Below are 17,589 nucleotides of genomic sequence, written 5' to 3' on the forward strand. Positions count from 1 at the left end.
TGTGTGTGTCTATATGTGTGTGTGTGTCTATATGTGTGTGTGTCGGTCAGAGGACAACTTGCAGGAATCAGTTCTCTCTTTCCACCATGTGGATCTGAGGGTGCCTTTACCCACTGAGCTATCTCACTGTCCCTAAAATTAGATACAAAATTACAAATGTTTCACAATCATTTTTCCCTTTTCCTATTCGCAGTTAAATCTTTGTACTTTTTAAGAACAGGGGCAAGATATCTAGACATCACAAGACAGGACCTCAAAGGACCACACAGAAAAGAAACAGCTGTTTCTATACTTTTAACAATTGCTCTACTATTGAAAAATACTCTACCATTGTTTTAAGGTTCAGAAATAATCTCAAAGGCATTCTTCTTCTTCTCCTCCACTCAGAAGGGACAAATGTAAACAGACATGACAAGGACGACAGCCTCAGTTTGCAGGGTTGACTTTTTGATGGTCAATCTCTTAGGTCTGTGGAGTGATTAAAAATTATTTTTGGTACCAACACCTTTAAATTAATTTTCCCTTGTTAAGTCCTAATAATGTCACTCACCGGAGCAGAGAATGCCCCCATTTGCTTCTTGGAAGGGTCTGTCAACTTCAGCTACAGACATCAGCATCATTAGAGATGACGGAAGAGGAGGAGGTGGATCTTGGTGAAGGGAGGTGAGTGTGTGAGGGAACTAAGAGCCTTCAAGAAAAGATTATGCTCAAAATAAAAGCAGACTGTGCCAGGAAGTCAGGGTCAGGCTCCATCTCTGTCTTGGCTGAGACTGAATTGAGATTGTGGTAACAATTGGCAAACCTTTGTTCATTTAAAGGGGACTGCACTCTGACTGAGTGCTTTCTACCCTGGTCACGGCTATTCCTGAGGACCTACTATCTCCCCAACAGTGATGCAGCCATTAGATAGCTTCACAGAGGAGGAATGGAAGCAGAGAGAGATGGTACAGCTCACTTAAGAACACAATCTTAGAAAAAGACTGGGTGAGATGTGGCTGTGAGCCCTAGACCAATTCTACCTCATCACGCCTGTCAGTCCAGACCCTATCACTCCGACATCAGAGACTCAGTTTCTCCTATTCTCTCTGTTCTCTCTCCATTGATCCCTTAAATGTAACCTGTCCTACATCCTTAATCCACACCTCCTCAGAACATCCCGCCTACATTAACTCATCAAACCCATGACTTCAGCTCTTCCTGTGGGCCTCCAAATCTGCTGCAAATCTGACCCAACTTTCAACAGATTCCCATGCATGAATTAAAGCTTTTACTTTCTCTTACCATCTCCCTTCTTCCAGTCAGCCACCAACACTTGCAGGACTGGCCCAAAGCCCTCAACACCTCCTATCTCACAGGAAAGAACTACTTGCTATGAAAGCCCTCCCCCCGTCCCAACCCCCACCTACTGCTTCAGCCACACCCCCTGGCTCCAGTCAACCTTCCCTGGAGTTGCCTTCTCATCTCTGCTGTCTATGATGTCTTGTTTCTCTTGACTGCAAACTCTTGGTTTAGGGAGAGCCTTTGCTCCTCCTGCCTGGCTTTTAAGATCGCGGTGCTCTTTTCGTTTTGGTGTTTTGGTCAAAGCATACCCTTGGATCGCCTTTGTTCCAGTGACTGTCTACCTCATTCCATCCGTTCCACGAGCTATGTGGATCTCAAGGTCACCTTTACACTGTCTGTGTTGCATCTCTGTTTCCTACTTAGATCATTATTTCTCAGCTGGTCCCTCCTACTTCCAGTCTATCGAGCTCTTATCTATCCTTCCCATAGTTGTTAAATGTATAGGTTTAATAATCTATGTCTCATCAGACTTTCCTATGTAAAATTCTGTCATTGCTTCCACAGCCCCAGCAAAGTGATGTAGGAGTTCTTAGCATATGATTTATGGCCCCATGGGATTTAGCCTCTGCCATCTTCCCCAAATTCATTGCTCATCATTAACCTCCTGCCCTGGTTCTTTGCCTCTGAACCATATAAACCCACACAGCCTCCCAAGCATACCTTCTTCGCTCTTCTGTGTTTCCACACACAAGTTCCTTTGCCAAGAATATTTTTCTCCCTCTTTTGGACAGACTTTGATTTCTCTTTTGAAACTAACTTAAGGTAGGGTTCCTTCAGCAAGGGGTCTTTTTGGGGTCTTCTCAGAGAGTTCATTGTTCTCTTCTGTCTCCCTCTCTGCCTCCAACAGAAACACTCCCCATAGTGAGTTATTGTGTGCTTGTAGACTAGGTTCTTGAACATTCACCTCTCTTTTAATGTCTCTTGGTTTTAGGGGGAGCACAAGGCAACCAATAAATGCTGTTGAAGAAATGGATACAGCCATCCCAAGGCCCTCTGACCCAGTTTCCTCTTCCTGGGACTCATGTCTGAATTCAGACTACAGCACAAGCTCTGGTTGCTGAGCATTCGTGGTCAGTCACTCCCCTCCATGGGACAGAAGATCCACTAGAACTGGTGCCTCTCATGCTTGAGGGTGAGGTCAAAAAATAGATTTTCCAAGTCCATGTCCATCAGTAGAATTAATTTACCTAACCTAAAATACCCTTTGACAGAGGATATCATAGGCAGATAGGCTATCCAAATTCCATCCTAATTTCTAAAGCCTCTTTCTCTATTGGCATAAAAACAGCACTGACTTTTTAAAAGATACAACCATGGCTGATGGCTTGGATCCCAAACACAAGACTGGAACAGATGGGGCCCAGCAAACTTCTGATTGCTGCTGATAGTTATGACTGGGTTCATTTCTACCTTCCTTGATGTCTTCTGTGTTACAATATTGCTAGGGTAGGGGTCATCCCTAACTGGTACATATAATTTCATATAGAGCAACCAGAGATACAATAGGTTATAGAAAATGCCCTGGAATTAGAGCCAGAGGTTCTTAGTCTCATTCTCAACTCCACTGTGTGCTTAGCTGTGTGGCCTAGAATACAGTTTCTCTGAGCTTTACCAACCTGTGAAATATGACCACAGTATTCACCACTCTGATCATCGAAGGGTTGTGCCCTCATTGCTTCTTTTGTAGGGATTTGGTGTTTTGTGTTCTCATTAACTTATATTTGATTTCCATAGTTGCATGCATTGGTCTACGAGATTAAGACTCTAACCCAAGAGATGCATTGTCTTCTGGAACCGTTTGTATCAGGAACTGCATTGCCCATTGATATACTCACATCCAAAGTCATTTACCTCAACCCTGGAGGTCAACTAACTGCCTCTGATACAGAACCTAGAGAGTCTGGCAAAGTCCTTTAATGAGGACTAAAGCCCATTCTTTGAATCATTACTCTTGGTTTTCTCAGTGACAACGGATGCTCCTAAAAGCCAGCTGGATGAATCCAGCTATGAATGAGACAGATTTGGTTTCACACGCAGTAAGCAGACAGTGTTTGCTCTTGGCTTTCAGTGGAATTTCTCTGCAGAGTCCCTGCACCATCCTGAACTGTAACTTACCACACTACTCTAATAGAAAAGTAAAAACATGTAAAAAGGCCTATACATAAAGAACTACTCGTTTAATGCTTATATGCAGTCTTTACTATCCATGGCTATTTAACAGTTTTAGGGAACAAATTGGTCTTGGTGCCTGAAAAACAGAAAACACAGACGCTTACAGCAGCAGATGGTTTGCCTCTGGCCTTAGCACCTTTGAGCCAGTACTGTGTAGGACTTATTTTCTTTCTTCGTGGATCTTGGATCTTGGATATGGAATCTTTTACTCAACATTTTTCCCAACCCACATTTTTAGGGGGCTCTGAAAACCATGCTCAGGTTGACCCTGCAATGACATTGTGGCTCTTGGTGGCTTTGGAAGCCAAGGGATGAGCCTGGACTCAGAAGCACGTGGAAGAGGGACACACTGAGGATTCTCCAGCTGAAGAAAGCCTGAGTTTCCATCTCGCACTCCTTAGACTGATGCCAAGTTTGCTTTCTAGGAAGGCTGAGACCCAAAATAAAAGCATCCTTGGTGAATATTGCAGCTTCCACTTGATTCTCCCTGCAGAAAGCCCCTATATTTTCACACCCATCCAGTGTACAGCTGCAGACAGTACTGTGGAGCAAGAGCAACTGATGTAGAATTTTACCCTTACAGCCACCAGTGTCACTGTTGGCCAGCATCACAGCGACCACACAAGCCTGCTTATGGTCGACAACTGCTGCCCATCATTTCCTGCTCCATGTCCAGGTCACATGATACTCTCGCTTTTATTTCACTGCCCAGAATTCGCTAGGGTCAGCACTGAACTATAGTTCTTACGCTCATATTGAGTTAGCCTTAAGATGCACCTTTCAATATTTCACAATCTGAAAAATAAGAAAAGTAATCTTTGTCCCTCAGGTTGATATATTGAATTAACATAGCCAGACAAAATACACTGGCTTAAATAAACACACGAGGTCTGGCATTACTGGCCCTTGGCTTCTGTGATCAGTATGATACACTCCAGGTCTTTTCAATTTCTAATATTACATGACCCCAAAGAACTCTACATCACCATCGTCTCAGCCAAATTATAACTAGTAGGTGTTTTCCTGCCAAACAGAGCAGAGTGGCATATTTGAAGTAGCACAGCAGTGTCAAGAGGAACACGGTGCGACTTTCAGTAGCACAATGTTCCCAGTCCTGTGGCCTGGGGATATGAAAGTTCCAGATGAGGATGTATGGCCAGTGTTCAAGCATGCGTCAATTTCACTCAGAATAACCAGGACTGTTTCCACCTCCTCATTTGCATGGAGCAACCATCCTTACCATCAATAGCCATACCATCTGTTGAAAGAAAAAGGACCCAGTCCTCCATGAATCATGGTAATCAGGAGGCAGAACATTGACTTGAGCATTGGATGGGGGAAGAAGTGGGAACTAAAGAAGTGGGTTCTAACTTTTCCCTAAAACACTTAAGCCTTTCAAACAAAATAGTACCTAAAATGAATAACAACAACAACAATGACAATAACTCAGAAGCTCATGGTAGAGCAGGTGTGGGGCTTCAGAACAGCATTATATTTCCTACTCCCCAAACTCCTGAACCTGTGTGGAACCCCAACCTACACATACTTTTCAAAGGATTAGATTAGAGAAATCTGGGATACTAGAATAGGCTTATAGAAGAAGAAAGAGGTAGGAGCCAGAGAGATGGCTTAGTTAGCAGAAAGGCTTGCTTTACAAGTATGGGGAACTGGAGCTGGAGAGATGGCTCAGTGGTTAAGAGCACTGACTGCTCTTCCGAAGGTCCTGAGTTCAAATCCTAGCAACCACATGGTGGCTCACAACCATCCATAATGAGATCTGACGCCCTCTTCTGGTGCATCTGAAGACAGCTACAGAGCTACAGTGTACTTAGATATACTAATAAAATAAATCTTAAAAAAAAAACAAGTATGGGGAACTAAGTTCTGATTCCTGGAGTCCCCGTGAAAAGCCAGCTGTGGTAGCACGTCTATAATTTTGGAAACAATGAGAAGAGAGGTGGACATAGGTAGATCCCTGGCACTTGCTGAACAGCTCATCTAACCTACCTGACAACGTTCCAGGACCATGACAGACCCTGTCTCAAACTAAAGGTGGAAGGCATCTAAGGACAACATACAAAGTTGTCTTCTGACAACTCCTCTCCCATATGTGTGCTGCTCACATGCACACTTATATGTGCATGTATGTGCAAACCTTCATCACATGTGATCCACCCACATGTAGATATATTCACACAGAATAATAAAAAGATAGTTCTCATCATGGTGCTTCTAGGTGTTTTGCTGTATAGACATGATAAGTCATGGCTTGTGGGGTGTGCAACTGAGAAGAAGCCTTCCATTCCCTGCCTAAGGCAGATGAACCCACCAACTGATCTTTACCTCAGAGTCAAGCTTCATCCTTGTCTTCAACTGGATGAGACAGATTTGCTTGGTAATGATTTCAATTTTTCTTCTTTCCCCAGCTACCCTCTTCTTCCCTATCCATCTCTTATGCCTAAGCTGTGGCTTCATCCTAGATCTTGGGTCTCAAGCCCAGTACTTCTCTGCTTGACCTCCAAGTAGAGAGGATCTTGAGACCTTTTTTCCCCATTTCCTTACTAGGTAGTTCATCACTTCCCCCAGAGATAAGCCCCAGACCCACCTATGCACACCACGTCCATGAAGCCATACATCCCATAGCAGATCTGGAAGAGGAGGTCTTGACGTTGCCATTTTGCTGAGGGACTGAAGGTCGACCAGATGAGCCAAGAGATACTGGCGATGAGGAAGAGAGAACCCAAGATGGCGGCTGCAATTTGAACCTTCTCGATGACCGTCAGGGATATGGCCTGCCACTGAGGAGGAGAGAGTGACAGATTAGCTGCTTGAGTGCCCTTATCCCATGCCCACACTCTTACTTCTTTCTGCTCCAGCAGTTCACTGGCCTAGAGCTTAGGCCAGGGCTTCTCCACTTGTAGTCCAATGGACATCTTTGCAGTTTTATATTATATGTTGTGTGCAGAGGAAACCAGTACTGTATATATATAAACTGATCAGACATCATTGTAAGGAGGGGGCTCTGGGCAGGCCTGGCTGAGGAGGAGACCCTTTTGACTTTCAAAAACATGGAAATCTGAAGGTGAGAAGAAAAACAAAGAGCTAGTGTGGGTGTTGCTCCACGGTGCCAGAATATTCCTTCTAGAGCAGCACGGTTGATTTCCTCACTAATAGGTGCTAAGAGGGCACAGGTCCTCCTTTGACTGTTTTGTTTTGTTTCTATAACACCACCTTGGCTGCCGTTTAATGTACATGTTAGAGATCAACAATTTGACAGGGAAGGAGAGGACATGGCATGTGGGAGTAAGGAAAAAAAACAGTTCGCAATATACCAACTGTATTTTAACTCCTTTTTTCTTTTTAAACAGAAGAAAGAAACCAGTGTACTTACAGCACTATTGAGCTGGAGGCTGGAGTGTGGTTGAGATTGGGCTATGAAATTCTATGATTCTGTGGTTCATCTATGGAGCAATGTCCTAAATTAGCCTTGAGTAGGACTTTAGTTTAGGCTCATTGTACTCAGCAAATAAGTACAATGATCATTTCCATGTGCCTGGCCACTATTCTAGATGCTAGAACTAAAGCAATGGACAAAACTAAAAGACCCTTGCCCTATGACACCCACAGCCTCAGGACCATGTAAGTCTAAGAATTTACATATGCAATCCATCATGGATATATGTGTGTTCTTCCTGGAACATACCCAGGGATCATTGTGGTGTAAACACAGAGGGGAGGCACAGTGCCTTCCACCTGCCAATAGAGACCCCTCCCTCTGACATCACTGGGCTCAGATGGGGTAGGCCAGTGGCTTCCAAGGAACAGTAGGTATTGGAAAATATCTCAGTTTTAATCCAGATATAGGACATGGGCCTTAACATTTAATTACACTGATAGCATCCCATTACAGAGCATTAGCCCTTTAAATTTTCCAGTGCTTCCCCAGCCTCGGGTTACACATAACAAAGGCATTTTCCAGAAGATGGCCCTATCATATGGACTTCTCTCAGGTACAATAAATGCTTTTTCCAGGGCCAACCCTACACAGTCTAGTGGAGAGTTTCTAACTGTAATTGGGTTGGCAACACTAAGATCCAACTCCTTCTCCTCTTTGATAATCCCAAAGACAGAAGCACAGAAAGGTCCTCTTTATCCTGATACTCTTCCTTTCAGCTCCAAACCATCTGATGGGCTGGGCCTCTGACTAAAGTGAGTGTGCTGAACGAGAGGGAGGATGAGGTGCTCTAGACAAGAGCTCCTTCTTGTCCCATGTGAGGCTCCATGGGAGTAGAACAGGAGGCACTGCAGGGAGAGAGCTGAGAAGCAGAGAGCTCTGAGATCTGACAGGAGGGCTGGGAATGGAGAAGGGAATTGGTGGTGCCAAGCCCCGTTGCCAACAAATACCCCGAACACCAGAATCTCATTCTACATATTTAATTTTATTTTATGTGCATTGGTGTGAAGGTGTCACATCCTTTGGAACTGGAGCTACAGACAATTGTGAGCTGCCATGTGGGTGCTAGGAGTTGAACCTGGATCCTTTGGAAGAGCAGACAGTGCTCTTAACCGTTGAGCCATCTCTCCAGCCCTCAGAATCTAGTCTAAATGAGGTTCTGACCCTCAGATCATAAGACTTTCTTCCTGTGACCTCCAGTTCTGCAGCATCAGGAAGTGGAAAGCAATGGGAGGAGTGCAAGGAGGAGATGTTCTTCTGTACACCAAGAAGGAACATTAAATAAGGCATCAGAGGACCCAAGTCTTCTTGGGCCGTGTCCCCAAACTTGTTGGGTGAAGTCACCATAAATCATGATGACCATAAATTTTGCCTTCTTTAAAGATGGAAGTAATTGGTCCTTTTTTCTTCCTATTGTGAGTGTTAAATGTAAAGCCAGGTTATGAAGGGCATTCTTTACTATGTTTCAGTAAAGGCACATGTGAACTTGTCAAGGCAGAGGTGAGTGTATACATGTGTATGTGTGCCTGTATTATGTATTATTATATACAAGGTAGGTGCTTGGACACAGGAACCATACATAGTTCCTGTTGCAGACAGCAACCTGCTTTGCTGCTTCATAGCTGTACAGCCTCCAACAAGTCCACAAATCACTCTCTGCCTCTATTGTCTAAACCTGGGAATTGAATAATAATAGCACTCCACTGAGTTTTTCCAGGGTTCAATTTGACACTATGTGTGAACTAACACTTAACAAGCAGTAATTAAATGTTCATTAATATATCATACTCTTCTCTCATCTAAGGGGGATGCATTCTAAGGCCCCCCAGTAAATACCTGAAGCCTCAGACAACAGTGGACCAAGTACTGTGATGACTCATGCCAGTTAATCTGCTAGCCAAGGTGATGACTCAGTAACTAATAGGTAAATAGCACATACGGTTTGGATGATGAAGAAAGGGATGACTCACGTCCTGGGGAGGATGGAGAGGAAGGCATGGCATTTTCTCCCTCTACTCAGAACAATATGCAATTATAAGTTATTAATTCTTTCTGCGGTTTCCTTTTCAATGTTTTTGGGTACCAGGCAGCCATGGTTAAAACCACAGGAAGCCAGCACTAACAAAATTGCTGTTCAGAGCTATCAAAGACAAAGAGGGAAGCAGGCAATGGGGTCTCAAGCTTCACAAGGCTATGACTCCTTTCTCAGTAGGTATTCTAGATGCAAACCTTGCTTTGAGAAGGTCACTCATATGCTTTTCCGTAATGAAGACTTGAACTACTTCTGACATCTTTGCCTGGAACACAAACCAGGGCATGAGAGAGCCAAGATATACGAGAAAGTATCTCCCTGCTCTGATGGCTAAACCCTACCCATCGATCTGTTAGCTTTTAGTCAGGTCTGCCAGCCCCAACTTCTACAGAAAATCCAGCTGGGCTTTTTGCACAGAGGGTCACCACTGTGACTGAGCAGACAGTTGTATGACACTTGGCTAGGCCAGAGGAGTCCAGGACACACACTTGGAACAATTTAGGACACAACCATACAGCACAGTTTCAAGTCCAAACTACTTCTATATAGAAAAAGGAATTGGCATTTACTCGGCTCACATCACTGAGTTTTCAGGACCAACAGAATCAGAGAGGTCCCCAGTGCCGAGAAACTCATAATTGAAGTCAGGGTAGTAACTTGGAAAAGATTAACAGACTGGTGGTGCCAGTACTGCCATTTGTTTACCTGACATAGGCTTAAAATAACATTTTCTTTACAAAAAAAAAAAAAAAAGCTATACTTGAATGATTTTTTTTTTCATTATATGAGTCAAAGGTGGAACCAAGATGGGGGGTGTCTTAGGGTGGGTTCATAGATTGTGGATCTGACCTTTCCTGAAGTCTGAGTCAGCTGTAAAGAGAGGGGCGGGTCAATGCTCAGACCTCCGCTGCACCCTGAGGACTTGGAATCAGCTGTTGCTCAGCACTGCTATTTTAAGACATCTCAGGATCTGAGACGAATGACTGAAGATGGAGCCAGCAGTCGGGAGGGGCTTCCCATCAAGAGGCTGAGATGCCTGGGAATCTGATGCCTTTACTGCCCCCCCCCCCAATTCCCAAGGGTACCCCATGGGGAATGCCACAGGACAATTCTACATATTTTCAGATGTTCTTCAATGCAAAGACCCTACTACAGTCACCCACCTCCAAACCTCCTGGGCTTACAAGGTTGACTCTTTGCCACACTCACAGGAGAGGGACACTGTTAGGCATCTGTTGTCTCCATCCTCACTGTCTCGATGGCTAATTGATTACATGGCTGCTTACTTGACTGATGGTGTGCATGTGGAGGTATTTTCAGAAGCAGTGTGCTCTCTTTCGCTCTCTCTCTCTCTTTCACACACACACACACACACACACACACACACACACACACACACATGCTTTCTCTGTCTCTCTGTCTTCATCTGTCTGTCTGTCTGTCTGTCTCTCTGTGTGTGTGTGTGTGTCTGTGTGTGTGTGTGTCTGTGTCTGTGCACTCATGTGCCACTCTGACTGGAAAACTGCTTGATTTGGCTGGTTGACATAGGACTTGCCAGCAATTGGGGGGAAGATGGCTATGTCAGCAGAGAAGGAGAGGGGAGAGTGGGAGGAGAGAGCCCTGAGTTCTGCCAATCTGACTGGTAGATCTCTACTCTATTTCTGGCCCTGCAGTCCCATACCTCTCATAGTACCTCTGTTACTTTGTCAACATGGCTTCTTCATTGTTGTATACCCCCTCTTTCATTTTCTTTGTCCCTCTTTGTTGTTTCTTCTCCATCCCTTCCCTCTCTGTCCCTTGTCACAGGAAGTGTGGTCAGTGGGCCAGCAGGAGTATCCCTTATAGCTTGCTAGCAATGCAGGCTCTAGGACCCTGCTCTAGACCAGTGAATTGTAATCCACTTGTTAAGACTCCAAGTAAACTACAAGCAAATCAAAGTCTGAAAACACCACTGAGCCATCTGGTCTACCCAACTTCTTTTCAAGCCCTTGGCTTAAATTCAAGCCTTACTTTCCCACCACCTCTTCCCAATTTACTGTTCTTTTTTTTTTCTTTGCTTTTCTCTTCTCTTCCCTTCTTCCTTCTCTCACTTCTTATCTTTCCGTTCTTTCTTTTTCCCATCTCCTATTCCTTTTATCTTCCTTACCTTTTCTTATTAACCCATATGTTTTCTTACTCTATCCCTTCCATCTACCTCTCCTGGCCTTTCCCCTCATATATGGTATATTTCTCTCTTTGTACAACCTTTCCCCTTCTTGACTAGACTTAAGAGAAAAGACCGCCTTTCACCACCTCCTGACTGTGTGGCACCTAGTCAGCAAGCTGCCCTGAATTTGAGGTTTGGTAATTCCCCTACCATAAAACAGGCAATAAGGGAACCCCAGGCTAGGAAGCTCTGGATTTACCTGTAGAGGATTCTTTGTGCTTATGGCGATGACATGGTACTTGTAGTAGCACAGCTCACAACTCCAGCAGCCCCTTTCACTGATCCATTTGATGAGACATGGCTGGTGTGTACATTTGACTGAACCATCACAACGGCATGGGCTTAGCAGCTCTCCCTGTGGAGAAAAAAAAAAGAGGCACTGTGGTGAGACTGGAGCCTCAGTCCCGCAGGTGATAGATAGGTAGATGGATACTGGAACTCTGGTCTTAGCCACTCTGATAGCCCAGTTAAGGCCACTCGGTCCAAGCCACAAATATTGTCTGGAGGCACCAGAATCTACTGAAGAGGCCTGGACTCCAGCGTCCCTACCATAGAATCCAAGCAGCTTTAGACAGATAAACTACCAGTTCTGAGACCTTCTTCCTACCTGGTAAGACATAAAGCAACGAGTCTTGAACTGCCTAAGACCTAGGATGTCCATGGAAACCTTCTGTAGTCCAATGGTAGGTGGTAGGCTCCATGAGTGTCTTTTTAGAATATTTTCATGCTGGGTCTTTGAGTAGAAAAAAAAATGTAGGTCAGGCCTGAATCCTATGGGATCTTGGAGGCTGGCCAATGTCCTTGCCAAAGGCCTTGGTTGTACCAGCCAATTTTGGGGCAAAGGACAAAAGACCAACTTAGGAGTATTGGAAGCAGGAAAATAAACCATCGGGCAAAGCTAGATGGTAAGGATCTGAAGCCCCTTGTAACTGGATGACAGAGTATGGCTATTCTCTAGAGCTCTCAGTGAACATCAGATAGCCATGATTGAAAACTTTGTCTCTTGTCACCTGATATGGTGGCCCCAAAGTGCCTCTGAGAACCTCACCACCTATTCTCTCTGCCATCTCCCATTTTTGTTTGTTTTGAGGCAAGGTTTCTCTGTGTAGCTCTGGCTATCCTTGAACTTACTCTGTAGACCAGACTGGCCTCAAACTCAGAGGGATCCACTCTGCCTCTGGAGTGTTGGGATTAAAGGCATACACCACCACTATCCAGCTTCCATCCCCCTCCCTTTGTTGTCTCTTTCTTCACTCTCTCCTTCCCAGTTCACTTTCTACCCTCTTGGCTCTTAAATCCCCACTGGCTCAGCTCTTTTACTCACTTTCCCAGAGACCTTAACAGTTGGGCTCTGCATCCCCTCTGGTCTTCCTCATAGCTTCCTCCTTCATGCTCCATGCTTCCACCCCAGATCACTTATTTTGGATTCAGTTGCTCTGTCTTACTCAAAGGTCCTATGCACAGCCCAATTCCTGAGCCCTGTGATGCTACGTTTGGGATAATGCCACTTGAAGCATTCCCCTGCTTGTTTGAATGTTTCATCAATTAGGAAACTAAGCTTTGTTCTCAACCATGAATAAGCAAGTCCAGGATTTTCTGACCTCTAAGTATATCCATCTGCATATTTAGTCTTGCTATTCACTGTGGACTATAGAACCAAGCATCTCCTCCTATGTTTTCTGGAAACATTAGCCCCTTTCATTTTAACTTCTAAATGAAAATTTGTAATCTTGACTTGTATGAAGTCCTTTTGTTCCCAGTCTACTCAAATGCTCAATTCTGCCCTTCAGATGGATCTAATGCCACATCCTGAAGAATCAGCCAAGGCTTCTCCGGGTGAAGATTGGTGTTTCAACCCAAAAGGACTTTATGCTGGATGAATTTAGCATCTCACTCTTAGAGAACTGAACACATAATCACAAGGATATACTTATGTACCTATGTGCCCTCCGAAGGACCCCTGAAGGCCAAAGTGATGTTCACATCTTTATACCCTTCACTGGTGCCAAGCCCTACAGTAGAAGACAACCTTTTGTGTTTGAATGACAAAATGAAAAACTAAGCCAAATATCTTTCTAGATTCTGGCATTGCCCACTTTGTGAGAAGAGAATCAATATTTATCTTATTAATTTTTGTAGTACATGGAACTCCATGTACCTGTGTGCAATGAGTTACCTGGGTAGTAGATACTTAGGTATCAGCACCATGAAACTTCATTCTGTTCTTCAAGTACCAATAGCTTTTCTTGTCTATGACCCTTCCCAATCTCATTTTATGGCCCTTCTCCATCTGCAGGTCATTACACTATGACTTCCCTCACAGGCAAGTATTTTATACACCTTCGCATCTCTAGCACCCAGTACAGTGCCTACAGTACAATAATCTGACTTTGGCAGATAATCATGGGCTTCTCCGTTTGATAAACAAGAGGTTTTTATCTCTCTAGGACATAGCCTATCTTGGGGTCTATGATGACCAGCAGGGAAGAGCAGGCAGGAGTTGTGCATGCTGCTGGCCGCTCAGTACAGCAAACTCTAACTCCGAATGTTACTGAGTGGCTGTAGCTGTGAGACCGAAATGGGAGGGGGTGAGTGGAGAGAGGTGCTGGGGGAGGGGCAAAGCCCTCATTACTCATGGCAGCATTTCCTAGGCTCATTAATTCTAACAGGATGAGCTAGGTTTGATTAATCGGGTTGTTAAGCAGCCATGTCAAGTCGCTGATCAGGTAAAAGACATTACTTCTGGTCGCTGGCAATGAAACCAAGTGACAGCAGTCTGCACCCTTGTTTCTCAAGCAGCAGCAAAGAGAAAAGGCACAGATGAGCTACTGGCTGACAACAGCCCCTACCAGGATCTGAGCTCTCCTCCTGGCCTCTGGATGGGGACCATTAGCTTTCACTAGAGCCCTTGGAGAGTCACAGACCTACCTACAGAGGGAGCTGGCCTGGCCAGGCCTGGTCTGAGTGCCCACAGGCCAGAGCTGTGGTGCTTCTCCTGAAGCCTCTTGTTAATTCCCCAACATCCACACTGGACAACCCATAGACAGAATGGGGACTCCATTCTAGCACTGAGAATATTAGTAACCAGGGTATTAAAACTCCTTTAAAATGTAGATCTGGTGAAAAAAAAAAAACTAGATTAAAAAAAAAATCCACAAAGAAGCTCTTTTAAACTTGTTAGTGCTGCTATGCCAATTGCCTAGGATATGTTTTTATGTACCTCGGGAGGAGGGCCACGGTCCTTTTACTGGTTAGGGTAAAATACCATCTTATTATACCCATGTGTCTTCAAGAACAATAGAACAGAAATAACTGGCAGCAAAAAAAAAAAAAAAAAAAAAAAAGATCATGTTAAATTCAATGAAGATGTTCTTCACAGTAAACTCCTTAAAAGCTAAAAATGAGGAGGTTTGCTGCGGGGAGGGGGAGCCGGAGCAGGATCTCAGTGTCGTTGGCAAAGTGCTTGGTGCGTAAGTGTGAAGGGCTGAAGCTTGGTCCTCAACATTCGCACAGAAGCTTGGGCTTCTCACACACACCATCAAATGCTTGTATGTACATATCCATGCATACACAAGTTTAAATGGTGTAATATGGAAACTGAGATGGACACCCTTCCCCCAGGCTCCCAGTATGAACATCCCCTAATACAAGAGAAGATGTGATGTAGAGTCTGTGTCACAGAGCCAGCCGGTGACATGAGGAAAGGGAGAAGTCAGGGCTTTCTGACCAGTATCAGTGCCCTGGTCTCACCACACTGATGCCTTGTTCGTGCATCTCTTCCTTTCTCCTTCCCTGGAGGAGGGAGGGATATTTCTAGCCCATCTCAAGCCCTGCAGCCAAATCTCCCATGACTGCCAGCTGCAGCCCTGTCTCCTCTCCCTGCTTCATTACACACAGTCTGGTACTACATCATTTTCATATCCTCCGAGATTTATGCTGCTCACTGATACCCCATTAACTAGGCAAACCAGTGATGCCCAGGAAACGTGTGGACTGAACTATACAGGCCCAGAGTGGGGGAAGCCCAGCTCCTGAGGCCCCCACCCTTTGGTGCAGATTATAGTAAACTAATCTGCAGAGTACAGCAAATGCCAGAGATCCTAGGGGGCTCACTAAAAGCCAAGGGACCGGAGACTTCTTCAGTGACCTCGGGGTTTTAGGACAAGGAAGAAACAGGGATCTCCTCTAATTCTCTGGCTTTCAAGGGACAGAGTCTGTGAGAGTGGCTAAGAGCATGCATTTTAGAAATCAAGCACTTTGGTTTTGAATAGTCTCTTCAGCCATTACTAGCCAAGCAAATGTAGGCAAGCCCCTAACCTCTGGGATGCTGTTTCTTCTACGTACAGATAGCTCTTACCTCCTCAAAAGAAAGATCAAATGCGATGAAGCATACAAAGTGCTTGACAGTCCCCAGCGCCAGTAAGCCCTCTTGCCAAATGACAGTTTTAACTCACATTTCTTTAAGTGTTCATTTTTTATTGCAATTCTCCTTTCCTACTGTCATGCTAAGATAAGTCGAATAGGTAATAAAGAAGCAAGAGGCTTAAGAAATAGTTAACTAGGTCACAGAGAGAGGTTAAGATTAAAGGACATTCTATGAGAGTTTGTTGTTTTGGGACAGTACACGGCATTCTAGATTCCCAGTCCAGAAATGTCCTTGGGTTACTACAGGATACTGGGAGTGTTTGAGGAAACCTTTACCTTAGAGATGCTAGATAAGAGAAGAACACGGGTCTCCTGGGTTGAGATGGTGCTACAGGCAGGGACAAGGTAATTTTCTAGCCGTGGCTGTGACTAACCCAGTGGGAGGGACCAAGAAGAGGATGAAGAGTTCCAGTGAGTCAGTTGGTAGCTACAGTTATCTCTCCATTCACAGATTTTTCTTGTTTGTTTTTTAGCTTTTTTTTTTTTTTTTTTTTTTTGCCTTTTTCAGTCTGAAGATCTGGCTTCAAGAGTCCTTAGGTTACCCAGTTGCTATGGAAATGCCAGGTAACTCCAAGATTGCTTTTTTTCCCCCCACTTACTCATAACCAGGCATTTCTGTCACAGAGCAGGAAGAAATATATACAGCATCGTGTGGCAAAGACAGCCCCATGCTGGGCTGGAGTTTGCTGTTCTGGGAGATCAAAACAAGGATACAATAAAACAGCAGCCTTAGGGCACAGTTTATAGTTATTTTCCTTTATTGAGACTCTTGATGATCAAGAGCCTGGCTCTCAGCCTAGACGGTGTTGGCTTTATTCAGGCTCTGACAGTCTGTGTGACCTTGATCAACTTGTTAACCACCTGAAGCCGTGTTCAGTCACCCTTTTGTCCATTCAATATTTACTTACTATGTTGTCTCTTCTAGGTGGTAGGCATAACATTCTCTGGTAGATAAAGACAATAAATCAGATAAACAAGTAAATTGTGTATACCTAAGCGAAGCTGGCATGTGCTATGGAGACAATAAGCATAGAATGGGAAAGGACTGTAAATGAGGACATGTGGACTGAGATCCTAAACAGGACTGTGACGGGTAATCTTCATTGTCACGTTGACTACATTTAGAATCACCATGGGAACACACCTCTCAGTGTGTTTGTGAAGTTGTTTCCAGAAATGCTTAACTTGAGGGAAGACCCATTCTGAGTGTAGGTGGCAGCATCCCACAGCTCAGGACCCAGAGTGATGGAGAAAGAAGCTGAGGACAAGCATTGCATTCTCTCTCTCTCTCTCTGCTTACTGCTGTTGGCTGCAGGGTGACCAGATGCTTCGTGGTCTCATGGCCCTGTCATTTCTGCCATAACAGACTGTATTCTCTGGAACTCTGTGGTGGCTGTCAACTTGACTGGATCTAGAATCAAGTAACATTCTCATATTTTTGTCACAGCAACTAGGAAACTAAGTATATTCCATAGCCGATGGCTGTGAGAGCCCTCTGAAGAGGGTTATTTGAATTAAGATGGGAGTAAACCATGCAGATATATGGGATCAAGAAATCTGAGCAGGATGAGTAAGTGCAAAGGCTCTGAGGCAGAAAAGTGACTGACATATTTGGGGAAAACCAAAGACAATGGTATATTAAGATTGAGTTCTGAGAGGAAGGGAAATAGAAGATGTCAAAGTTGGGATCAAAGGCGAGGAAACAGATAAGGAAAGAGCTTATGGAGCATCTTAAGGGCCTGACATTTATGCATGAGATGGGTAGCCTTGAATGCAGAGAGAGAGAGAGAGAGAGAGAGAGAGAGAGAGAGAGAGAGAGAGAGAGAGACTCAGTCTCTAAGCCCTCTTACTCACCTGTGTCATCTGTGTTGATCTGACTATGCATGACAGGATCACACAGGCTTCTTTCTCTACTGTGGACAGACTAGGGGGAAATAAAATAGGATCTGGAGACCGAAG

The 17,589-nt window shown here is 44.5% G+C and overlaps 1 protein-coding gene across 2 annotated transcripts in view; it reads right to left on the reverse strand.

Annotated features, from left to right (window-relative positions):
* Marchf4 (membrane associated ring-CH-type finger 4) overlaps positions 1-17,589 on the reverse strand; it is a 110,048-nt gene that overhangs the window by 13,926 nt on the left and 78,533 nt on the right. For both annotated transcript variants that reach the window (NM_001045533.2, XM_006496112.4), the window contains exons 2-3: positions 11,405-11,560; positions 6,119-6,311 (exon numbers count right to left, since the gene is read on the reverse strand). In NM_001045533.2, the coding sequence (NP_001038998.1) occupies positions 6,119-6,311; positions 11,405-11,560 (349 nt within the window). The remainder of the gene's footprint in view (positions 1-6,118; positions 6,312-11,404; positions 11,561-17,589) is intronic.

Source organism: Mus musculus, chromosome 1 (genome assembly GCF_000001635.26).
Source record: "Mus musculus strain C57BL/6J chromosome 1, GRCm38.p6 C57BL/6J".
Taxonomy (NCBI): Eukaryota; Metazoa; Chordata; class Mammalia; order Rodentia; family Muridae; genus Mus; species Mus musculus.